This window comes from Poecilia reticulata, chromosome 19 (genome assembly GCF_904066995.2).
Source record: "Poecilia reticulata chromosome 19, P_reticulata-male-v2, whole genome shotgun sequence".
Lineage (NCBI taxonomy): Eukaryota > Metazoa > Chordata > Actinopteri > Cyprinodontiformes > Poeciliidae > Poecilia > Poecilia reticulata.
In genome coordinates, this window is record NC_088848.1 from 2,325,956 (window position 1) to 2,351,906 (window position 25,951).

Genomic DNA, 25,951 nt, shown 5'->3' on the forward strand with positions numbered 1-25,951 from the left:
GAAAGGCCTGTGAGTGTGTTTGCATCCCGCCTGAAGCCAAGCTGAGGTTGGCGCTGGAGGCTCAGAGTAGCTGGTGAGGAAAGGATGGATTTGTTGGCCTTCCCGCTCTGGCTCTGTCACTCCTGGTCCCTTTAAACAAATCTGGCTCCGTTCGGTGCTAAATATGACCTCAGGCCAGCTCACTGGGTAATTACAACATGTTAGAAAAATACTCACTGTTTCTTTTCCTCCCTCTGGCTGTAATTTCATTTCGGTGAGCAAAGGTTAAAGTGGGGACAGCGGTTTCTAATACGGTTTTATTTTCCTATGCTAACAAATTCCTATGACAAGCAACGCTGGCTCAGCCTGGGTCTATTTATGCTACCAGAACAAACACAAGGCTGCAGCCAGGGCACTGATATAACTTCACCTTTAATCAAATGCAATATAACTTTCCTGCTCGACACGCTGGGAGTCTTTCTTGGTTGTGTTTCATAAAGCGACAGACGGGATGACCTGCACAGAAAGCAGCTAAACGACATTCTTGGACGGCTCTGCAGAGCGGCAGCGGCTCCAGATCCCGTCATCCTGTGTTCAGACTCGCTAGCAGTAAAGAGTTTTTCCCTCTTCACAAAACAAACCAGTGAAGTACAAACCCTTTTGAATTAAATGCAAAGAGCAAACTGTCAACACGTGGAAGTAGATTCTGTTATTAAATTAAGTTTCCAGTCCGTTTTGTTCACCGTCCCAGAACCTCATATTTCTACAGTTATCAGGAGTTGAACATTGATAGCAAGGATTTAAATGTTTACCTGGATAAAAACCAGCTGATCTATAAACCAGTGAAGAGAAAAAGCAACATGGCCACCGAGGAACGTTTCCTCCTAAAGATTTTACATTTCTAGATTAATTTCACACATTTACACACAAAAAACATGGAAAATCTCTGATGTCGAACAAGAGAAAATGTGACCGTCTTTCAACTATTACAGGAAAATAAAGACGTCAAAAATCAGCAAGAAAAAAGCTTTTGAACTAAACGGAGAAAATATTAAATATAAGAGGAGCTTCAAGTTTAATATCCTAGTTTAATTGTGGAAAATAACATCCAAGTTTGCCACTTTGATCCTAAAGCACTTCTGGGATTATTTTTGTCACAAATGTCTGACTTTTTTAAAAAAAGTCATTTTTTTACTTTGGGATGTATGGAAGCCCATTTCCGCCATTGTTAAAAAAAACAACAATAATTATCTCATTATAATTATGTCATTATAATTATGTCATTATAATTATCTCATTATAATGAGATTAATTATCGTAAATTTATGCCTGTAATGTGAAAAATTTACAAATTTTCGACCTCAGAGAGCATCAACATTTATTTGAGGGAAATTTACTCTTCCATGTATTTTAAATCTAAAATGGCTATAAAATCTGTTATAAGATCTAAATACCAATAAATACGTGAAAACACAATTTATATTGGAAAACTTAATTTGTTTTCTGCCTCATGAGTTTTAAATCAGCTGGTTTTATATGTTGGATATAAATATTTAACAAACAATTAGCAAAATGTACTTCAGCCATTCAGTTTAACATCCACAAGAAATTCGATTAAATTCGATTTTTAGAGTCACAGTTTGATTCAGAAACACATTTTTCTATTCAAGCTGAGTAGAAATTAAGTTTAAATTATGTGACTGGAAAGAGGAAAAGAGTTTAAATGACTAGAATATTTATTTAAAAGTAATTTATAAGTTTCTATTGTGTGTTAAATATGTCAGATATAAACAAAAGTGGGTTTTGTATCAAATTAAACTTAAATTACCATTATTAGGTTAGTAATAAAATGAAACACATAAAACTTAACAACTTTTAAAATCAGATTTTGAGCATTTTGAATCAATTCATGATTCCCAGAACTACAAACTGCGATTATTTGTACCACAGGTGTCAAACTGGAGGCCCGGGGGCCAAATCTGGCCCACCGTAGCTTTTTCTGTGGCCCTTTAGACTCCAAGTCTCCAGTTTTTCACACAAAATCAACAGATCCCCACATTTTCTGTTTGATTTTTGCTGCAAATTTTCTCAAAATTGGTCAAAAACATTGAGTTTAAGTGACTGTTGCCTCAGGATCACGTGATGTCAAGTTACAGTTCGTGATCGATACGACAAGTAGCAAAAAGTCACGTTTAACATCGTACATTAGCGCAAAATTCCTTACAAATATTTATAAATTAGTTCCACAAAATCTGGAGTTTTGATTGCAAAAGCTACAAAAACAATCACAAAACCCTGAAGGGACTGATCAGCGATTATTTAATTTAAAGAAAGACTTATAGATATTTAACAGCTTAATGGGTTTCATCAATGCATTCTGGCACACCGGCCCTTTAAGAACATTCAGATTTTTGGCCCAAAATGAGTTTGACCCTCCTGCTCTACAGAGTAAATGTTTTTTCTGCACCTCTGTCCACAGCTTCCATAAATATTTACAGGATTGAACAAGTGCAGCACAGAAAGCGTTGCCTGCTAATGAAGAAAAGCAGAGGGACTTACGCAGACACTCGTTGGCCTCTCGAGCGTTGGCCCTCTGCCACGGTCGGTCGTAGTGAAACGGCTTGCAGCGGTCGCATTCAGGCCCCTCCGTGTTGTGTTTGCAGTCACACACCAGCTTCCCCTCCTTGTCTTTCAGACATCGCGAGGCGTGCCCGTTGCACTTGCACCTTCCGCCGACCTGGAAGTCTCCCACTGCGTAGAAGTAGGTTGGTAACGTTGACGTCACCGCCATCGGGTCGTCGTCCCTTCCTCCAACGCTGCTCCCAGAGCCCAGCGCTAGCTCTCTGGGGAGCTGAGGCCGACTGAAGACGACACGAATGTCTGTGACTGTGACCCAGTCCTGGAGGACAGGGCTGTTGTCAAAGTCTTTGCCGGAGGGGCGTCCGTCCAGAGTGCTGAAAGCGATAAGTCCTCCAGAGAGAGGGTACATCTCAGTGTGGCCGTCTGCGCACAGCGCCTCCTGCTCGTTCTGTTTGGTAATAGTTGCTTTGTTGGGCCTGTTGTACATGCGTCTGCACTGCGACGAGTAAAACTGATACGGCATCCAAGTCTTGCCATAGTCCATGCTTTTGTATATCGCCAGGGATTCGGGTCGGGGCGAGCAGAACTGCAGACTGACGTACGTGATCTCAAACTTCTTCCCCAAAGAGAGGGTGAGAGTCACGTTGTGGGGCGATGTGTTCAGGTTCTCCGACTGCCAGCAGGTGAGGTTGTGGGCTGAGTTGAGGTCTGTAAGGTAGGAGGCCGGGTGGGCACGCCGCGGGTCGGCTGCGTCGCAGATCTGGCACGCGCGGACAGACGGGCGGTCGTCGCTGCGCTCAACCACACTGCAGGAGCGGGAAGGAGGCCGGCCGCAGACGCTGGACACGGTCACCTCCTTACCAAAGGCGGCATTGATGAACTCAGGGATGCACCGCCTTGCAGCTCCGGCCTCATCATAGCAAGGGTCCAAGGACGTCTGCTGTCCCGCAAAAGGATTGGTGGCACTGTGAGTGGAGACTGAAGTTAGCAGGAAGAACAAGCCCAGCGGGCAGCTCAGCGGTTCCCTCATCCTGCTCAAAGGGCAGAGTCGACGTCTGCAGACTGTGGGCTGTGCAGAACGCTGAAAGGTGCGTCCGCGTGTTTCTCCTCTGTGAGTTTCTGTCACTCGGTGAAAGGAGAGGGTCTGAGCTCAGTGGCCCTTCACTCCAGCCCTTCCTGTAAGAGAGAAACAGGCAGGAAGGTCAGTATCACAGGAATATTTTACCACAGCAGGACAGAAGCTGGAAAGTGTCACATAAAACAAAGCTGCGTCTTTAAACCCGCATTAAGCTTCTAAAGGAGCTTCAAATGAATCTCTGGTGCCAGAGTGAATGTTTTCAAGGATCAGACAGTTAAATGAGGCCCCAAGTGAAAGGAAGTGACCATTTAAAGAGAGACATTAGAGGCTGCAAGTGACTGCATCTTGAATTTCAATGCCTCTCGCTCATTCATTTCTGCTATTCAGGTCAAAACTGCCCCCACCTTCTGGTCAGGCTTGAAAAGCACGGCAGAAGTCACCCGCATAATCCCCATGTGGGAGTGCAAAGCTGCAAACCGCGAGCGACTCGGGTCGAACGTCGGCTGAAAGAGAAAGTCTTGACAAAAGAGAAGAAGAGCGGATCCACAGCTCTGGATCGCAGCATCGTCTCACAACGACGAGTCTTGGTTAAATCCAGTTTTTAAACTGAGACATGAAGAAATGAAATGACTTTCTGAGGGGTAAAATATTGACATGACACAGAAGCTGAAATGAAAGTGAGTTTTCTGAGCTGGTTCATACAGACATGTTGGTTCTGTTACGACTAAAAAGTCTTTTCCAATAAATGTGCAGCTGGTTGCAAAGCAGCCAATCCAGGAGCGCCACTGATTTTCCATGGATCTGATTGGCTGAACCCACAGAAGTGGAGATAAGGATATTAATGCATATTTGATGGTTGAACCATTACAATAGGCTTGATTTATCAAACACCATGAAATAAAAACCTTTTCAGGCTTTGATCCACATTATTACAACAGCCAAAACAATAACTCCTACTTCTTGGTGAACATGTCAATATGGAACAATTATTATAATAATAAATATCCATCCTTTAAGTTACGTCTCTTCAAAATGTGTCTGGTTGTCATTTTTAAATGCAGCTCAGTTTTTGAGCTCCTCTAAAGTCGGCATCATCTTCTTTCGTCGAACCAGAAGATTCCTCAGAAGTGATAGTAGTTATTGAAGACTCTTCTCCACACGAGGGGCTTTAAGGCCACGGCGCCCTGCTGAAGCCTTTAAGGCAGGGATGTCAAAGTCAAATACACAGAGGGCCAAAAAAACAAATTTGCTACAAGCCGAGGGCCGGACTGGTTTAATGTTTATTAAAACATATTGAAATGATTGCACATAGCCTATTGAACCAAGACCTAACACAGTGTATATTATTTAACGATTAAATGAATAAAGCAATATTTTGTTATGGCTCTGTCAGTAACTTCAAGGGAAAACATTTTTCAAGAGGCAAACAGCAACAAATTTAATTGTTTTTAAAAACAAAATATGTTTCTTAATATCAAGATAAATGCATAAATCAAGGTGCATGCATTATAAACTGAAAATGCATTACTGTGCTGCTCTATGATCCTACCGATCACTGCTTTCAAATAGTAAAGTAAAAAAATAAATCAAATCAGTTGTATTCTTTCTCATGGCTCTTATCTGCAATTTTACCTGAATCCATTCAACTGAAAAATAAATACAATAAAATAAATACAATAAAATACAAAAATATATGGCACACAGACAAAACAATTCTTCATTCAAAGAAAAATCACGTCTTGTAGAAACAAATGTAAAAATTTAACTGAAACTTATAAACTGAAAATACGTTACTGCTCTGTGATGCTCACTTGTCTGAGGCTGAGCCTGATACTTGGAGGTGTCTCATCTTTTGTACAAGTTCATCAATGTTCGGGGTGAGGCTCTGAGCTGATGAATAATGAAGCCGTTTGGGTGCGCTGTAGTCACTTCGCGGGCTACCGTTGCATTATGGGAAATGTAGTGTTTGCGGGCAAAACACGAGCGGGCGGCTCTGGCTTGCGGGCCGGTTCTCATAGTAATTAAATATCATTCAGGGGGCCATAGATAATTGATTTGCGGGCCTGATGTGGCCCGCGGGCCTTGACTTTGACATATGTGCTTTAAGGCTTTAAGGCTCTGGCTGCAGACCTGCATCCAGACGCTCACAGCCAGGCGAGAGGCCACTCCGCCCAGAGACAGAAAGATTTGGGTGGTGCTGGGAGAAGGAGACGTATGAATCGCCTGAAGCTTTTCCTTCCCTAATCCCCCCCCCCGTTTTTTTTTTATCAAATCTGGAAGATTTCACTGAAAACAGCTGAGGAGGGGAGAAGTTTCTGCAATGCTCTTTTGAAGGTGTTTATTAAATTACAATGAAGCCCAGCCACCTCTTCATACCCCCACAGTCTCCTTTCCTGCAGCATCCCTCTTCATGGCGGTGCAACAAAAGGCCGCCTCTGTATCCAGTTCAGTCGAGGCTTTAAGGGGTTTAAGTCCAAAATAGAAAGAAACAGAAGTTCTTTTCTTGTGCAAAGGGTCCAAAGCCAGAACCCCCCAATAGAGAAGCAAGTGGTCTGGTAAATGGGACCCCTCTTCAGAGCCCAGGAGCGCAGCCGTTGGGCCGTTGGGCCGTTCTCAGGCTCAGACTGGGAGTTCAGCTGTTTCCATGTCATCTGCTGCTCATCTACTAAAGTCATTTAAATGAAACACTTTTTTTTAACACTTTCCACTTAAAATGTTTCAGCATAAAGTCAAAGACAATCTTCAAGGTGAGCTTCAAAGACAGCTTCCAGGCTACACAAGATATATTCACTACATTTTTGCACGAAATCATTCTTGGATAAGATTTTAATCTGCTATCTAAGTGTCCTGTCGCTTTAAATCCAAATAAGCTGCTGCTGGCCACGCCCCTCCCCCCCCAAACTCCACATTTACATTTGCAAGTGAAAACGGCTGCAAACAGAAACGCAACTATGGAGCCTCCTGCACAGCCAATAGGAAAGCATCAAATGGTTTCTGGATTGTAAGTCAACAACAAAACACTTGTCTTTTCCAGCAGCCATTGTACAGCGCAAAACCGGCTGATTAAACGTGCTGGAGCTCTGCCGGGGTTGCTAGGTAACAGGGAAGGTTTGGCTGTGTTGCTAGGTGACAACGACCTAAAACCAAAAACGTTAATGTAGCTTTTTTTTTGTTCAAGTTATTTATAGAAACAGTAGATAAATCACTGCGCAACTTTACAAATGTCAACACAAAGGATTTAACCTTCAAGTCATGTCCGAGTTTAACTGAGTGTTTGTCAGGGAAAGCACTCCATAAAGACAACAGCTGTGTGTCTGGGAAGATTATGGACACAAAACTGATCGATTTGTTGGCTTCTAATTACCAACATGTGGAGAAAAGGCCAATTACAACGACGGAGACGATAAACGGAAAAGAGGAGAGAGAAATTAAATGAGGTGAAGGAAAACAGGAGCATGAAAGATAAATGGCAGGCAGCAGAAGTGACAAGTAATGAACTAAAGAGAAGCAGATCAGCACAGGGAGAAACGGCGGAGGGACAGACAGACGGACGGCGCTGGGCCTGATGACTAAATATGGTGCAGTCCGTGTGCGGCTCAGCTGAAGGGTCTTCTGGTGCCGCGCGGCGCTCTGGCAGAGCAGCGAGAAGGCTAAACAGAGAGTCTGTTTAAGCCTTCTCAGCTGCCTGCTAACACACACATGAGCAGAAAGTGTTAGCAGAAACCTGGTCTGTGTCACAGCTCAGATCTGCATCACCATCAAGATGTTCTTAAAGGGCCGCCAGAAACACATTCACAAACAAAAATCACTGATTTTATGAATATATGCAAGAAATACGTTTGACGATGAGTGGGAGTTCTTGTTACTCGCGTATTGAGCACAGACTAAGTAACTTTGAGGCAGCAGTGGAGTAGAATCAGGAAATACTGCCACCTGCAGGTGGGAGTTGGCTTCACTTTGACCCAAAAGTTTTTGATAATTTCTGCAAAGAATTTGCAATAAACTCGATAACCGACTGATAAACAGGGCAGAATGGAAAAAAAACTTGGTAAAATAATATTTACCTTGAAGTCTCTATTAGAGTCTGGAGGGCCACATAAGAAGCTACAGTGGACCAAATTTGGCCCCCGGACCCTGAGTTTGACACCTGCTCTACAGTAAGACCTCAACGTACAATTTATTCAAGTCATTGATTATTCTATTGATAATTCTGACAATTAATTATGTAAAACGTTTCACACATTCTACTGATTTTTCTATACACCATTGTTTTTCTTACATATTATTAGAAATACATTAAATAACTAAATAATTTGTTTCCTTTTTAAAATAAGTAAACATTTTATTGCCGAATATATATCATTATTGGATCAGTGAATAAATCGAAGACGTTATTCTGAAACACTTTTTGCATTATGAACCGCACAAAATAACTGAATATGATCTCAATTTATTGCTGCCCTCCGCCAACAATTCCACCTAAAAATAAAAAAATAATCATTTATTTTTTATTTTAATAATCACTGTAGTCACGACAGGACAAACTACGGTGGCCGACAGGTGCAAATGCGCAGCAACAGAGAAAACATGCAAACAAATGAAATGCAGCGAGGCTTAGCTTTAATCAGTCAAACCCATTTGCTCAGGAATAAATTAAATACTTTAGTGAACAAAAAGATTTTATTAATATCTGTGTTCCACTCATAGGGGGAAACTAGCGGGAGTTTTTAAAACGATTTGCCGGGAGACATGCGTTCTCTCCCGGTGTGCCGAACCTGGAGCTCCCGGCCAGCTGACAGCTGGAGGGGATCTGGATGTTAGTGCAGCGGGAGCAGACAGGTCCGAAAAGGTCGGAGCAATATTGGAATTAGGTGATTTATTGATGAACCGAGCTGATATTTCAGATCTATACATCTACATTCTCACCTAAAAACTTTGTAACAAATCATTTTGCGTAGTTTTAAGTGTAATACGGCAAAAATTATTTTGCCGCCATTGCTGCTTTTCTGACGCAGAGCCTAAATTTGCACACAGCTGTTTTTTGTTCGACTCCCTCTAGTGGTCAGGAGCACTTCCGGTTTCAGCGCTTTGCATCTTTTCTTTTTGTTTGCTGCATTTCATTTGCATCTCTTTTTTTGTTTGCATGTTTTCTCTGTTGCTGCGCATTTGCACCTGCCGGCCACCGTGACAAACAGTTAAAATAAACTTTATTCAGTAGAGAAAAGACAACAACAGTGACCCCTTCTGGCTGCTTCCCATTTCAGGCGCTGCGCCTTCAGAGTCGGCTGCGACTCCAACCTCTGGAAACGAGGAGCTGCTGGATGCTGCGCCGGCAGCTGGGAGTTCAGCGACATGCAAACTAACCTGCCTCTCTGTCTCTACGACGATCCTCTGGTGATTAACGGTGAAAATGTTGTTGTGCTAACATGTGACCACATTACTGCAGCAACAAATACGATGGCATTTAAAGGTGAACAGCTTAGGATCTCTGTGTGGCCTATTCAAAACATGTTCATCACTTTCTTTGCATAAAATCATTCTTAGATAATGAGCTTCTAGTCTCCTCAGTTCTGCCTATTTTCAGCTGTTTTAAGGCGTCCTGTCCCTTTAAATGCAAATGAGCTGCTGCTGGCCACGCCCCCCGACTCAAAGTTTACACTCACACATGAAAATGGCTGCAAACAGATGCGCAATTATGCAACTGCGCATCTTTGAAAAGCAGAAGTGGAGCCTCCTGTACAACCAGCCAGAATGCAGCAAGTAGCTTCTGGATGGAAAATCAACAACAAAACACTTTTGTCTTTTCCAGCAGCCATTGTACAGAGCATACAGCGTAAAACCAGCGACCGGCCAGAAACCTGCAGTCGGTGCATCCCTAATAGAAAATCTACAAAATGTAAATTTTACAGATGTAAAAACTTGCCATGAGGACAACTTGGGGCTCATTTAGTGTTTCTTTTAGTCGGCCCAGTTAGTGACGGTGGGCGCGGCGTGTCTGTTGCTAACAGACGTAGCAACACGGAGAAGGAAACTGCGAGATGGCAGGGTGGTCTGGTGGCCTCAGCGCAGACATTCCAGGGAACGTTATTTCAGCTTCTCCCTGACACCAGGACATCATCCCATGTTGAGATGTCTTTCTTTCAAGCGAGGGCGTCTCTGTCAGAGTTCACAGATTAGGAAAACAGAAGTTGCTGAGAGGTTTTATTTGGCTTTGGGTGAGGAGGGAGAGAAACGGCTGAGGCAAAGACTGAAGCTCCAGGGTCCGGAGCATCTTCACCGGATGAGGGGGTCACATGACTTTCACTGTGGTTCTCATTTTAAACAGCAGGGGTCGCTGCATATGAAGCCTTTTCAACAACCGGTAGCAGAAGAAGAACCTACAGGAGAAACGTGTTTCCAGCCCAACACAAGCTGATCTGTTCAGTCTGACATGAAATGTTTCTATTGGAAGAGTTTGAAACATTTTGAATTAAATATTTCCTCTGTGTTTATATGGATATATAACAGAGTATGAGGGTCATACTAATAATTGTTGTTTTTTACCTAAATAAAATAATATTACAAGAATAAAGTCGGCATTATGAGAATAAAGTTGAAATAATGCAAGAAGGACGCTGTAAAAATATGTGAATAAAGTAATATTATTATGAGAAAAACTTAATATGATTTCATTATTTCCACTTTATTCTCAGTTAACTTTTGAAAACTCTGGAATGTAACGTCACAAATCAGCAGGTACTGTCCTCACCTAGCAACCCCATTGAAGAACAGCCAGTTACCTAGCAACCCCAGCAGAATTCCGCCCGTTACCTAGCAACCCCAGCAGAATTCCACCCGTTACCTAGCAACCCCTGCAGAATTCCGCCCGTTACCTAGCAACCCCATCAGAAATCCGCCTGTTACTTAGCAACCCAAGCGGAGCTCCAGCATGTTTGGTCAGCTGGTTGTACAGTGGCCGCTGGATGTGTTTTGCTGTTGACCTGCCATCCAGAAACCACTTGCTCTGTTCTTACTGGTTGTGCAGGAGGCTCAACTAATGCTTTTCAAAGATGTACGGTTGCACAGCTGTGCATCGGTTTGCAGATGTTTTCACGTGCGAGCTTAAACGTTGAGTTGGGGGGGGCGTGGCCAGCAGCAGCTCGTTTGGATTTAAAGCGACAAGACGCCCTAAAACCCAAGATGGGCAGAACTGAACAGACTAAAATCTCTTAAGAATTATTTTGAGTAAATGTTTTTGCTTAGCTTGCATCCTAACCTGATCAAGGAAGCAGAATAGTTCACCTTAAACGACTCAAGTCCCCACTTCTGTTTCAATATGAAATTATATTTATGTTTGATTCAAGAAAAAAAATCTAATCTCAAAACAAGGATCCTTCTGTAAAACAGGCTTCAGTTTTATCCTCAAGAAAATAGGAACATCATGAGTTACTAAGAGTTATCAGTAGTTACTAAGAGTTATCATGAGTTACCAAGAGTTATCAGTAGTTACTAAGAGTTATCAGTAGTTACTAAGAGTTATCATGAGTTACCAAGAGTTATCAGTAGTTACTAAGAGTTATCAGTAGTTACTAAGAGTTATCAGTAGTTACTAAGAGTTATCATGAGTTACTAAGAGTTATCAGTAGTTACTAAGAGTTATCAGTAGTTACTAAGAGTTATCATGAGTTACCAAGAGTTATCAGTAGTTACTAAGAGTTATCATGAGTTACCAAGAGTTATCAGTAGTTACTAAGAGTTATCATGAGTTACCAAGAGTTATCATGAGTTATCATGACTAACGGCCCCAACTAGAGGGGTTGATGTATTCGGATTCATGGCTCCACTTTAAGATGTCCGTCTCCACTGGGGCGATGAGGATCCCCCTGTTTTCGGGCTCTGAGAGGAAACATGCTGGAGGTTTGGGATTCTCGCAGCGCCTCAGTTGACATTCATTAAGGAGTGAGGAACGGCTGGGGGAGGAGCGGGGAGCCTGGAGGGCAGGAGGGGGTCAGCTCTCACAGCTGAGGGCGTCATTAGCTGGGGGGGATCGCTGACAAATTTTTAAAGCCTCCTCAGAGGTTCGGTGTGTGTGTCGGTGTGTGTGTGTGTGTCGCTGTTTAATGTGAGCGGTTCCCTGGCCCGAACCCCAACCACGGCTAAACCCGATCCCAGCCTCCCCTCCAAACATTTCAGTCTCACCACAATACACCTGAACTCCGCTTCCAATAAAACATCAGAGCTTTGGAAAGAGTCAAAGCCAGAGGGAATCCGGGTCCATCCAAGTGAAATACTCCCAACCTTTCCACCTAGCAGAGACGCTACGAGGAGAGACGCCGAACGCCCAGCGGAGGAATGCGCAGACCTCTGCGGCCGAGCCCAAACGGTTGGCCCTGAATCTGACAGCAGCTTAGTGGATCAACAGAACCAGATCCAGAACAGAACAGGAGAAGAAACACTGAGCAAGGTGGAACATGAGGACAAACCGGTTCTCAAGACTCCGACAGGTTGATATGAAGCGGCTCTATCAGTTTGACGCACGTTTGCACTTTAGCACCAAAGGAAAGCGGAAAGTGCTGATAGGAGCGTTCGTGGTTGGGTTTATTTTTCATAAAACCTGCGGATGTGAGCCGGCAGTTTCTGGCACCGCTGACTCATTATTCACAGGTTAAACTGGGGTAACGCAGGAGAAGCTGGAGCTGCTTTCACCTTACAGAACCTTTCATCACCAAGCCTCCCCACATTCTGTCACTTTCAAACCACAAACTCATTTCATTTAGAGGGTTTTAAAGTCATAGTGGCAAAAAGAGTTCATGTTTTACCAAATGAAAAACTGAACTAAAATTAAGTCCCAGCCTCCCACTCCATGAAATCACAGAGGCTCACAGTGTCAGTATCTTCAGTCGAGACATAAAAACCCGACAAACACGAAACTAAAACATGGTTTTTAGATTAAGCTAATGCTAAGGCGCTATCCCAACAAGGTATTTAGGGGAAGCTAGTGCTAAAGCGCTAACCCAACAAGGTATTTAGAGGAAGCTAATGCTAAGGTGCTATCCTGACACGGTATTTAGAGGAAGCTAATGCTAAAGCGCTATCCCCACACTGTATTTAGAGGAAGCTAATGGTAAGGCGCTATACTGACACGGTATTTAGAGGAAGCTAATGCTAAACTGCTATCCCAACAAGGTATTTAGAGGAAGCTAATGGTAAGGCGCTATCCTGACACGGTATTTAGAGGAAGCTAATGCTAAAGCGCTACCCCCACACTGTATTTAGAGGAAGCTAATGCTAAAGCGCTATCCCAACACGGTATTTAGAGGAAGCTAATGCTAAAGCGCTATCCCAACACGGTATTTAGAGGAAGCTAATGCTAAACTGCTATCCCAACAAGGTATTTAGAGGAAGCTAATGGTAAGGCGCTATCCTGACACGGTATTTAGAGGGAGCTAATGCTAAAGCGCTATCCCAACAAAGTATTTAGAGGAAGCTAATGCTAAGGTGCTACCCTGACACGGTATTTAGAGGAAGCTAATGCTAAACTGCTATCCCAACAAGGTATTTAGAGGAAGCTAATGGTAAGGCGCTATCCCAACAAGGTATTTAGAGGAACTAATGCTAAAGCGCTATCCCAACATGGTATTTACTTTGAATGGAGCTGCAGGACAATCCTTGGAATAAAACCTGTTAGTGGTTGAAATTAAATAAACAGCTGACGTTTGTTTCAAATATGTTTACTATGAAATTTATTTTTTTCTTCTGATTTCTGCTTTTTAAGAACCTAGAACTATACAAACGCCTTTACCTGCTGCTACTCGATAATTATAGTCAATTTATTTACAGTATTCAGTAAAACACAATCCATAACCGCAGAAAACTCTTGAATCCTTTCTAGGATCGGGGAGCAATAAAGGCCCACAGAGATTCCCTAAATAAAAAGAAAGTTTGTTATAAATCAAATCTGCTTAAAGTGTATTCATAATTAAAGGCAACCACAGAGTTCCCACAGAGCTCCAGTGTTGATGACTTATTTTATGAGCAGAAATGTTTCTGCCGACCTCTGCGAGGGCGAAGCTGGAGTCGCACTTTGTCTGGGATTTTTAACTGACAGGAAGACGGATTTGGGAGGGAAGTTGACCAGAGACGGAAAATTTATTGCTCCCCGTGTCGGGCTGTGATCTGTTTTCAAAAACAAGAAATATTTCCCCCTACATGTGCCGTCAAGATGCGCCTGCGAAAGCCTGACACCCGCCGCCCTGCGACGGCCGTCAGAGCCGCAGACGCCTCACAGCGAGGCCGAGGTGGACCGGTGATGACCACGGCAAACAGGTAGAGAGAGACAAAGTGGAGTCTGCGTGGATGAGAGCGGAAGTGGTTCGTTTGCAGGGATGGAAATATTAGGAGGCAGAGAGGTGAGCCGCTGTTTTTAACAGCTTCAGAAGGTCGTCTGTGGTCGGCGCAGCCGTGGTTTCCCTAAAAGCCCCTTTAACAGGAAAACTGTTGGTTTTTCAGCTCATAAGAAACATCCACCCTGCTGCCGAAAGCACAGAGCTGCTTTGAACACGCAGGGGGAGAAAACCGCAAATCAGTTTATTAAGTGCCTGCAAGATTATGTTCTTCACTTAAAGACACAGTGAGCGGGTAAACAGTCGCTACAGCTAGGTAGCATGACAGCTAGCAAGATGGAAAACTAGATGGAAGCTGGAAGATGACGAGAAGTAGAGCAGAAAAGCTTAGCGGAAGTAAAATGTTGCTCTACTGTTTTCAAACTGAAAAGTGTGGCATGCTTTTGCATTCAGCTCCACTTACTTATGTAGATGATGCTCTACATATTCAGATGAACAAAACACATATGGGCTACTTATTATGTCTAACGCATAAAATCCAAATTAAATGCATCAAAGTTTGTGGTTTTAATGAGAGAAAATGTGTAAAAGTTCAACTCTGTTGCACAGCACAAAGGAATCTCTGCCAAAAGGGTCAAAATGTTTCCGTAAATAAAAACTAATGTCTCTACAGGAATGTTTTCATGCTTTACGGCACATAAATGTGCAGAAATGAATGTTTTTATCTAGTAACAAGAGTTGGGTTTTAACTACATACATTTACTCAACTTACTTACTTTTCAATTAACTTTTTTGAGGAAAAAAAAGTACTTTAAGGAGTATTTTCACTCCATTGTACGTTTTACTTTTACTTCAGTAATTCTATTATGAAGTATTTCTTCTCTTAATTGAGTAAAATTTCTGGATTTTCTGTCCACTGAATGAGAAACAAACATGTTTTAACCACCAGACAGACTCACAGTTTCTGTCAAAGTTTCATACATTTTTTTATTGAACTGATTGGGAAAAATTTCCTTTTGCCTGATTTTGTTATTTTTTGTTACTTATATGACTTATTATCATTTTGGTCCTTAAAATACCAAACTTTCCACTTAACTTTATATTTTGGTCCATCTGATGATGTCATTTTTGAATCTTACACGTTTTTACTCTTAATTTTTGCTGCTTTTACTCGAGTTCAGTTTTTACAGTGCTTTATCCATCTCTGCTCAGCAGACGAACATTTCTGCAGAAATATTTTCACCCTTCGTGGCAGACTTTCTCCTTCCACTGGTCTGAAACGCACGTTCTCATCCAAGCGGTCCACTTTTCCGTCGGTGCGGATGTGAGCGGTTCTGGATCTGCTCTGGGTCGGGCATCGGCGCACACACATGTGGACCCCACACGCGCGCAGATCCCTCTGCATCTGGACGAAATGTGTGGCTAACAAATACAGGCCCGGCAGGGGGCAGGAAGTGGCAGAAGAGAGCGTGTAAATCTTCACCGCTGGTTCGGTTCCCACACCGAGAGGCGGCGACCGGATCGTCCGCCGGCAGGTTTACCCAACTCCCAGTTTTCACTCAGAACCAAGCTGCTGTTTCACTCAGAGGAGGTTTTTTTTTTTGTGCTGCTTCTATTTAAAAGGCTCCTCTAAATCTAAAAAAGAAAAAGGTTGGGAATGGAAACAATCCGGGGAAGGAATAACAGAACTTGTTTTCTCTCATTAGTCCTCCCAGACTCATGTATTTGCTCTGTAATTAGAGTCTGATCTGGTAACACTTGACAGCCGGGGTGAGAATAGTGAAAACATTCTGATCCCGGGTCAGGCTCTTTTTTTTTAAAGAGTCATTTATTTAAACTGAAACCCCAAAAAAAAAGACAGAGAAACGGGACAAACAAGGGACACGGAGCGTCACGGAGCCCAGCGAGCCGCTCAAAGTTAAAGAAACATCAGAGGAGATGACCTCCGTTTCCCCTGCACGCACTGCAAAAAAAAACACTAAATCTCACCAAGTATTCTGTCTAGTGTCTAATGTAAATATCTGAATTGAGATAAAACTGAGTTTCAGGTGATGTTTCAGCAAGAAACGAGTTTAATTATCTCCTTAGTGTCGATTAAAATGAACTAATTCCTGTAGCGTGAAAGAATGTTTAGTTAGTGCTGAAATAATCTGCAGTGGAGCTAGAACTGGGTTGCTAGGCGACGGGCTGGGGTTGCTAGGCGACGACGCGCTGGGCTTGGCTGGGGTTGCTAGGAAACGGTGTCAGTGGAACTAGAACTTTTTCATGAATATCAAGGAGTTATTGACTTAAATGTGGCTGAAAAGTTCGTTTTGTCTCATTTCAGGTGAACTATAATATATTTTCACTGTAAACTGGACCAAACTGGACCTTACTCTGCCTTTCCACTGTAAAAACTCAAACTTTTACCAAGATTATTTGGTCTAGTTTGTACCGCAAGTATATCGGCGTAATTGAAATAAGAAAAATTAAAAAACTGACAGTAAATTTTCAGCAAAAAAATAGGAGTTTGTTTTAAGTAAATAATAGTTTCTTAACATTGATGGAAAAATGTTAGTTTTTGGCTCCACTGGCCTTCAGTTGACAAGTAAATGACTTTTCAGCGTGAAATACAATATTTAATATTGATGGTTGTTTCACTTGTAGACATTTTTCCTTGTTATAAGTGACATAATCTGCCAGTGGAAGTAGGACTTTTTCATCGGTATTAAATATTTATTTATTTAAAATAGGCTCCTATATCTTGTTAGCTGTAAGTTAGTTTTGTCTTATTCAAAGTGTAATGAGATATTTACAGTAGAAACTCGGCAAAAATACTTGGTAAGATTTTCTGTTTTTGCAGTGCAAACGCTTGTAGAGTTGAGGCCTGAAGTGATGCAATTAAATAATGACGATTTCTTGTAAAAAAAAAAAAGATAAATGATCGACACAAGGCCTCCAAGCTCCTGGTTCCACAGCGAACGGTGAGAGACGTGGAGCCGTTTCTCCATGGATTCTTCCTTTCATTTGGGGTGAGAGAGAGAAGTAGGTCAAGCGACTGACACTGATTCAGTGAGCAGAGGGGGAATACTTTGCTCTGCCGAGGCACTTAAGATAAGCAATCAGGGAGGGATTCTAACTTTCCCTTCACGGATTGAGAGCAGCAGCAGGATCTTTATGATTGGCAGGATAATTGTCTCCTGACAGGCCAGCAGCTCAGGGACCCCGCGTCGCATCTCACCGCACCGCATTGCGTCGCGTCGTACCGCGTCGCGTCGTACCGCATCGCGTCGCGTCGCACCTCGTCGCGTCACACCGCATTGCGTCGCACCGCGTCGCGTCACACCACGTCGCGTCGCACCGCGTCACGTCACACCACGTCGTACCGCATTGCGTCGCACCGCATCGCGTCACACCGCATTGCGTCGCACCGCGTCGCGTCGCACCGCGTCGCGTCACGTCACACCACGTCGTACCGCATTGCGTCGCACCGCATTGCGTCGCACCGCGTCGCGTCGCACCGCGTCGCGTCACGTCACACCACGTCGTACCGCATTGCGTCACACCACGTCGCGTCGCACCGCGTCACGTCACACCGCGTCGTACCGCATCGCGTCGTACCGCACCATGTCGCGTCAAACCATTGCGTCGCACCGCATCGCGTCGCATCGCGTTGCACCGCACAGCATCGCACCGCATCGTACCGCACCACGTCGCACCGCGTCGTATCGCACCGCATTGCGTCGTGTCGTACCGCATCGCACCACATCTCGTTGTACCGCATCACACCGCGTCGCGTCGTATCGCACCACGTCGCACCGCACCACGTCGCACCGTGTCGTATCGCACCGCATTGCGTTGCGTCGCACCGCACAGCATCGCACCGCGTCGTACCACACCACGTCGCACCGCACCGCGTCGTATCACTCCGCATCGCGTCGCACCGCATTGCGTCGTGTCATACAGCATCGCACCACATCTCGTTGTACCGCATCGCGTCGCACCGCATCGGTTTCATATTTCATTTTCATATTTTGTAGACCGAGTATTTTACATGATCAATGCAGGAAAGACGTTCTCCACGTTAGAAACAAGTTTAGGGGTTTCATTTAGGAGTGTTGCCATGACGACGCTCAAAATTAAGTTTCATGAAGCACCAATCTTGATCCCATTTATGATCTGCTGAAATGACGATTTGTAATTTAGTGCTTTAAGCGCCTACATATCAAAACTACTGAAACTCTACAGTGTTTTTGTAGCATCATTTTCCAGATGAATATTTGCTTTTGGTTTCACGTCGGGGCGACCGAACTACAAAAACAAAACATTACCGAGTGTTTTTGGTCTGGTTTCTAATGCAAATATCTTTGTACACTTTAAATATTTAAAAACTAACTTATAAGTAACATTTCAGCCTGTTACTTAGTAACCCAAGTGGAGCTCCAGCATGTTTGGTCAGCTGGTTGTATAGTGGCTGCTGGAAAAGACGATGTGTTTTGCTGTTGACGTCCAGAAACCACTTGCTGCCTTCTTATTGGTTGTGCAGGAGGCTCAACTAATGCTTTTCAAAGATGTACAGTTGCATAGCTGTGCATCGGTCTGCAGATATTTTCACATGCGAGTTTAAACGTTGAGTTGGGGGCGGGGGGGGGCGTGGCCAGCAGCAGCTCGTTTGGATTTAAAGATACAAGACGCCCTAAAACTCGCGATGGGCAGAACTGAACAGACTAAATTTATAAGTAACATTTCAGCAGAATATATTAATTCATTAATTATTCATTAATGCTGCAGAAAAAGTTGGTGTAGGAACGTTTTTGGGTTTGCCGTGTAGCGGTGTACCAATGGAGCATTAGCTGTTTCCAAAAGCAGTTTCAGTCCCTACACTGCAAAAAATACACAAAATCTTACAAAGTATTTTTGTTTTGGTTTCTGGTGCAAATATATTTGAACATTTTGAAATAAGACGAAACTGACTTACAAGTAGCTTTCCAGCCACAATCGGGAGTTTGTTTTAAATTACTTCTTTATATTTTTGAATAAGTTCCAGTTCCACTGCCGCCGTTACCTAGCAACCCCAGCCAAGCCCAGCCCGTCGCCTAGCAACCCAGTTCTAGTTCCACTGGCAGATTATTTCACCTGTAGGACTTTCTTCCCATGTCACAAGTGAAATAATCTGGAAGTGAAACTGGTTCTTTTTTGTCAATATTTATACATTTATAACAGGCATCTTGTTGAAAAGTTATAAATTAGTTTTTTGTAATTTTGCAGTGTAGAATATCTACTAAGTGGAACAATGAAGGACAGACAAAGAAACCATTTAATGGTTTCCCACACGGCGAATGGAGGTGGGCGGACATTTTGGATCTTTTTTAAATGAATAAAGACATTTTGATAAGTGGTTACTATAGGAGCAGATCGTTTTGTTAAAAATCAGCTTTGATGGCGGCAGAACCCGGCGTGGACCGAATGATGCGTTCAGTTTCTCACAGAAGTCGGGAAATAAATCAACTGAGTCCATTCGAACCGATTTATACACTCAAAAACATTAAAAAAGCTGCATAGGAGAGAATGACAAACCATCAAAAGAGAAAATAAATACTTTAAACTTGCAACTTTCACATGAACGGCAGCCATTTTGGATTCTGAGCCCAGCTTCAGGTTTTCTTATTCTGACTGCGACGACAACGAACAGCAGCAGTCAAACTTTAGAGAAGTGAATTCTTGTGACCCGGCCCGTCAGAAACGCTTTCATAAAAACCGAATCAACATTCTCCTAACTCAGATCCTTATAATTTGATGCTACGATGATAAAAATGAAGGATTTTCTTATCCTCACATTCAGATTAGCTTAATTTTGGTACATTTACAAAACCACAAAAACCAGAAACAAAATGAAATAAAATAAAAACCAATAATTATTCTTCCCTCCCTGTTCAACAACTAAACAGTCAAAATGAAGCTTTAGCTGCCGTCGAATCAGACGTTCAGATTTTAACTCCTGACCAGTTCAAAAAGCAAAAATAAGGATTTAAAGTGTTTCGACCAATGAAAACCTTACATCTGCACTGCAAAAACACAAAATATGACCAAGTACTTTTAGTCTAATTTCTACTGCAAATAACATAAAAGTAATTTTTCATTTAGGAGGTTGTTTAAAGTGACTAAATCTTTTATATTGATGAAAAAAAGTTCATTAGTTCACTTTAAAATATTGTAAAAATGTCTTGTTATAAGTAAAATAATCTGCCATTTTAACTGGGACTTTTTAAATTAGTATTAAGAAAATATTTACTTAAAATAAGCTGCTGTGTGTTGGTGAAAAGTTGATTTTTTTTACACTCAAATATGTTAAACAAACAAACTGTAATTTACAGTAAATTCTGGCATCTGTGGTTGACAGAATTTAACTGTAATTTAGAGAAAACAATTTTACAGTGTAGAAACTGGACCAGTAATACTTGGTAAGAGTTTTGCAGTGTAGTTTTTAAATAGAAATGTTATGTTTGTGACCAACTGGCAGTGACTGACAGCTGTATCCAGTCTTATTTGTGGAAAGTTTAGTGGAAGGAAAAACTGCATACGAGCAGAAGACGGTGAAGGGAACCCGTTTTAGAGAATGTGGCAGAAATAAGCCTTTACTAGATCAGAGACGATGTTTTTATTTGTTTGTTTTGGAATCATTTAACTTTTTGTTTTATGAGACAATAAAAGTCCCGGAGGTAAAACCTCAGCTCCTCACTGACGCAGCAATTCAAGCAAAAGGAGCCCAGACCGAGAACAAAACACGTTTCTATTGATTTTATGCATTATTTTCACTTTCTGCTTTACTAAATGCTGAGTTTGCATTAGCTGTACGTCATTATCATTAAATTTAAAAGAAATAAACGCCTGAAATGTATAACAGTAGATCTAATAAATACATAAAAGTTATGAGTTTGTGTTTTTGAGCTGAATTTACTCGAATAAATGAACTTTTTGATGGTTTTGCAGTGCAGTGAGATGCACCTGTGTGCAGCCGGACCGGTGATTCAGACACCTAAAGGTCAAAGAGTCTCACTTTCCTCCTGCTTGACGAAACGAGCGGTGCGTAAAATGAAGAACCTGAAACGATAATATGCTTAATAAGACGCAAATGAACTCACCTCTGCGCCAAACCGGCCGCGCACTTTTCCTGTTTGGTTAAAAGAAAAAAGAAGCGTCCTCACAAATCACGTCTGAGGTTATTTCCCCCGGTAGAAACGGTCCCGTCCAAAAGTCTGTCCGCTTTCAGATGGAGCTACATGAGCGGAGCCGTGGATCCAGGATCCATCCGCGTCCGCAGCGCTGGCCGACTGAGGGCTGCCGGCACGTCCATATGTACGAAAGGAGCCGGTTTGGCTACTCCCCGTTAGAATCAAACCCAGATTGTCAGAGAGGGAGAGAGAGAGAGAGGAGGAGGAGGAGGAGGAGGAGGAGGAGGAGGAGGAGGAGGAGGAGGAGGAGGAGGAGGAGGAGGAGGAGGAGGAGGAGGAGGAGGAGGAGGAGGAGGAGGAGGAGGAGGAGGAGGAGGAGGAGGAGGAGGAGGAGGAGGGAGGAGGAGGAGGAGGAGGAGGAGGAGGAGGAGGAGGAGGAGGAGGGGGCTTTAAATATTCCCAAACCTGGAATGTTTGTTCAGGTTTCCTTTTACAAAGAATTTAAAAATAAATATTTATTTATTTGGAGCAACACTGGAGTATTTAAGTTGGAAACAAGAGACAGAGATGCGGATTAATCTCGCATCACTCCACATGCTCGCCGTTTCATTATGCAAAAGCAGAAAACGAAACGGGTTGAGTTACGTGAAGCCTCGGAACGGTGTGCCGCGTGTTTGCGCAGGCTCGTTTTTTTGGCAGAGAGAAACGGAGCTGTGCGCCTCTCGGCCATGACGGCATCACATTAACTCATTAGCTACATTCATATGGCTCTTTATACACACATGCGCCCCCTCAGCCGCGTGAACAGCATGTGGTTTGTCAGGTTTGTGCGGCGGTACGCGCCGGAGGGAGGGGCGGAGTGCGTAAAGGCGCACCGGAGAGCTCACAGCTGTTTCAATACCAACTTACTGCACTGAGTCTGGCGCTCCTGTCCCAAAGACAACGACACAGGAACTGTTTGTTTGCTCCGTTCTCACTGCCTTCAAATATTTTTTATAAAGAAACGTGGAAGGAAAATCAACCTTTGCTTCCTGCGTGTTATTCCAGGTGGAGTCTCCCAACCTGGGCTTCGTTATTCCAGCTCTTCTTGGCTCTGGCGAACATTCCTGAAGTGAGAGCCGCTTCCTCAGCTCCCCTCATCCCGCCCCGAACTTATTAAATATCTCAAACTCAACGCGTTATGTGGGCTGACTTCAGCCAATCAGACTCCACTGAAACTGTTGTTGCAGCAATAAATGCTAGCATAAGTCAAATTAGCATTTTACTTCACAAGCTAGTTCAATATTCATTTTTAATGCACTAAATTAGATGATTAGATTTCAGTTCTGCCTAGTCCTGTCACTTTAAATCCAAATAATCTGCTGCTGGCCACGCCTCCCAACTCGCACGTGAAAACTGATGCAACATGATGCAGCCGTACATCTTTGAAAAGCAGAAGTGGAGCCTCCTGTGCAAACAAAGAATGCAGCAAGTGGTTTCTGGAAGGTAAGTCAACAACAAAACATTTAGTCTCTTCCAGCAGCCATTATACAGCAGTGAAACCAGCTGACCAAACATGCTGGAACTCAGCTGGGGTTGCTAGGTAACGGCGCAGCACCTGATTTGTAACGTTTCATTCCAAAGGTTTTTGAATATGTTTTAGCACCAGGGCTGTTTTTTTTTTAGAAACAGTTGAGATGCAAACGGAACTACAAACATGTCAAAAATGAATTTCGCCTTCAATCTTTACATATATAAAATCTGAGTGAAAATGGCTGGGCGCCCTTTCATCATGCAGCAGGTTCCATATTTGGATGTCCAGACGGGGGATTTGGCGCCCCCTGTCTTGCACACAGAGTAAAACCATCCAATTGGAAAAGAGGACTTCGCATCGCCGCGGTTTCTGTTTTATTGATTTCACTGAAAGTCTTTAGGATGAAATAATAAAAGCTGAGATTGTGAAATGATGCTGCATGTGAACATAATGTCAACAGTTTTGATTCTTTAGATGAGATTAAAAACAGAACGGAGCTTCAACTTAAAAAAAAATCTAACTATGTTCGTCCAACTTAAATATATTTACGTTTGTTTAACGTGACGACTTAATAAACATAATATATGTACATTGGTAAATTTAATTTGATTAGATGTAACAAATTAACTTTTTTACAGTGTGCTAAATCATTAGCGAAAGTTAGCTCAGGTATAAGCAAATATAACTAATTCAGTTATCAGGTTATAGATTGATCTAGATATTAATCTCTGTGGTGGCGCAGGGGTTCAGCACAACCCACATATGGAGGCCTTAGTCCTCGACGTGGCCGTCGCAGGTTCGATTCCCAACCTGGCAACCTTTGCCGCATGTCTTCCCTTCTCTCATTTCCCAATTTCCTGTCAATTAACTATCAAATTAAGGCCACTAGAGCCAATAAAACCTTTAAAAAAAAGATATTAACCTCTTCTAAATACTTTGGATTATTCATATAAAACACATATTAGTGAACAAATAAATATTTATAACGTTAAAATTATATAAAGTAATAAAACACAAAGGAAAACAAAGTTGACAAGGAGAATGTAAAGCAGCAGAAGTGACTCAACTGAACATTTTGACTGATTTATATTCGTATCTAATTGACTTTTTATGCTCCAATTTTTCATTTTATGCTTCTAAATTACAAATATCCTTAAAAATGTTATTTTTAATGAACAACATTATTTACACAAACTGTAAATAACTCAAAATGTCCTGAATGATTTTGTTATATTTATCAAACGGCCTGGATGAACAAAGATAAGAAACTGAATATTTTCATTTCAGGCTGAATGTTGGGATGCAGAGTTACTGTGGGGCAGTTTAAGGTTGTTTGTTTGTTTGTTTGTTTGTTTGTTTGTTTGTTAGTTAGTTAGTTAAAGGGTTAAATGATCTCCAGTCTGTCACAAACCAAAAACTTGCTCGTCTTTTCAGATCCTGAACTGAACTGAAGGGAAACAGACTCACTTGCTGTCCGCTGCGGTTCTGCCCGTCAGCATTTGGACCAAAGTTCCGGTTGTTTCTGCAGAACCAACCCAGCGGCCTGCGACGCGTTTGGGTCCCGAATCAAACCCGAACCCAAACCTCTGACTCTCCTGTCGGGTTTTTGGCAACAGGCAACAGGAGATGCTCACCTTGGCGGAGGAGGAGGAGGAAAACAACCCAGTGTCTCCGGCCGGCGGGGACAAGGCGCCCTCTGGTGGTGAGATTCATATATTACACAAAATAAAACGAAGAGAATAGTGTGAAAATTATGAGAATGTAGTTCTAAAAGACTAAAGTCCCACAAGAATAAAGTGGAATTAATAAGAAAATACCAGAATAATGTTATATTTCGACTTTATTCTCAGATTAATATGAACTTATTCTCATGTTATTTTGACTTTATTCTTGATTTACTTTGACTTTTTTCCTGGGCAAATTTATTCTAGTAATATTATGATTTTATTGTCATAATATTATTTAACTTTTACATTTTTCTTGTAAAATAAAATAAAAATATCGATATTCCAGCGAACTGTACTTCTCCAAAAACAACACAGAAACTATGCACACTGTAAAAAAAAAAAACATCTCTAATTTATGGTAAAATTACCAGAATTTTATTGCATAAATACTGTAAAATTCTGGCAACCACAGCTGCAGATATTTGACCATAAATTAGAAATTATTTTTTACAGTGCACAGAAGCTGACTAGTGTGACATAAACATGTAACTCGCCAGTTTAGTTTTTTTTTTAAATTCATTTTTATTAAAAACAAAACAACTACATACAATGGAGAAAATATAAAAATCACTAAAATGAAAAACAGAATTAAAAATCGTATAATTTCAGTTCCTTTTATTCCAATAAATATATTCCAACAGGGATTTACAAAAAACTAAACTAAACAAAACCAACATCGACTCAAAAGGTTATTATAGTCTGCAGTGGTTTGCAGTGTAGCCACGCCTACACTGCAAAAACACAGAATCTTACCAAGTATTTTTGCTCTTCTAGTTCAAATATCTTAGTTGAAATAGGAAAGAAAACTAACTTAGAAGAAATTTCAAACAAGCTTGTTTTAAGTTTCTTAATATTGATAAAGATTATTTCATGTCTAACATGAGAAAATTATTTTTGTTTTAAGTAAAAAATCTGCCAGGGATTTAGTACGTTTCTTTAATCTATGTTCAAGAGTTATTGACTTAAACAACCTCCTATTTTTTGCTGAAAAGTTATTATTATTATTCCAGTTTTCTCAGATATATTAACTAGAAAGTGAAATAAAAAACCTTGGTAAGAAGTTGTGTTTTTGCAGTGTAACCTGTGTTTGTAATATTCGAGGTAATTTATGAATCGTATTTTTTTTTTCTAAGACGACAGATTTAGCTCCAGCTCTGACCAGCTTCATTTTCCAGCAGAAGAACAGCAGTCCCACAGCATGATGCTGCCACCACCATGTTTCACAGTGGGGATGCATTCACAGTGATTTTTTTTTCACTTTTTATAAGTGAAAAAAATCTGCTTGAGGAATTTGTATGTTTTTTTTTTAAATCAATATTAAGTAATTATTTACTTCAAAAAAGCTTTTGTGTCTTGTTGATATAAATTATAAATTTGTTTTGTCTTCAAGTGAACTAGGACATCTGCTCTAGAAACAAGACACAAATGCTTGGTAGGATTTTGTGTTTTTACAGTGTTCCAGGTGTGAGTGAGGACACGAGAAAGCGATTCACTGCAAAAACACAAAATCTTACCAAGTATTTGTGTCTCAGTGAAAATGTCTCAGTTCACTTCAGATAAGAAAACTAAACTTTCAGCAAAATGTCATTTCAAATAAATGA

At 41.8% G+C, this 25,951-nt stretch overlaps 1 protein-coding gene and 1 long non-coding RNA gene across 3 annotated transcripts in view; one reads left to right on the forward strand and one right to left on the reverse strand.

The window, feature by feature from the left end:
* Positions 1 to 19,345, forward strand: part of LOC145549123 (uncharacterized) — an 89,912-nt gene extending 70,567 nt beyond the window's left edge. The window contains exons 3-4 of one of the 2 annotated variants that reach the window (XR_014085087.1): positions 8,902 to 9,031; positions 19,207 to 19,345. This is a non-coding gene — a long non-coding RNA (uncharacterized LOC145549123). Of the gene's footprint in view, positions 1 to 8,901; positions 9,189 to 19,206 lie in introns of those variants that run through there. The other variant, XR_014085086.1, reaches the window with a different exon arrangement.
* ntn2 (netrin 2) overlaps positions 1 to 21,323 on the reverse strand; it is a 64,054-nt gene extending 42,731 nt beyond the window's left edge. The window contains exons 1-2 of the mRNA XM_008436404.3: positions 21,081 to 21,323; positions 2,539 to 3,735 (exon numbers count right to left, since the gene is read on the reverse strand). Coding sequence (XP_008434626.1) covers positions 2,539 to 3,589 — 1,051 coding nt within the window. The 5' untranslated portion in view covers positions 3,590 to 3,735; positions 21,081 to 21,323. The remainder of the gene's footprint in view (positions 1 to 2,538; positions 3,736 to 21,080) is intronic.
* Between the last annotated feature and the right edge of the window lie 4,628 nt (positions 21,324 to 25,951).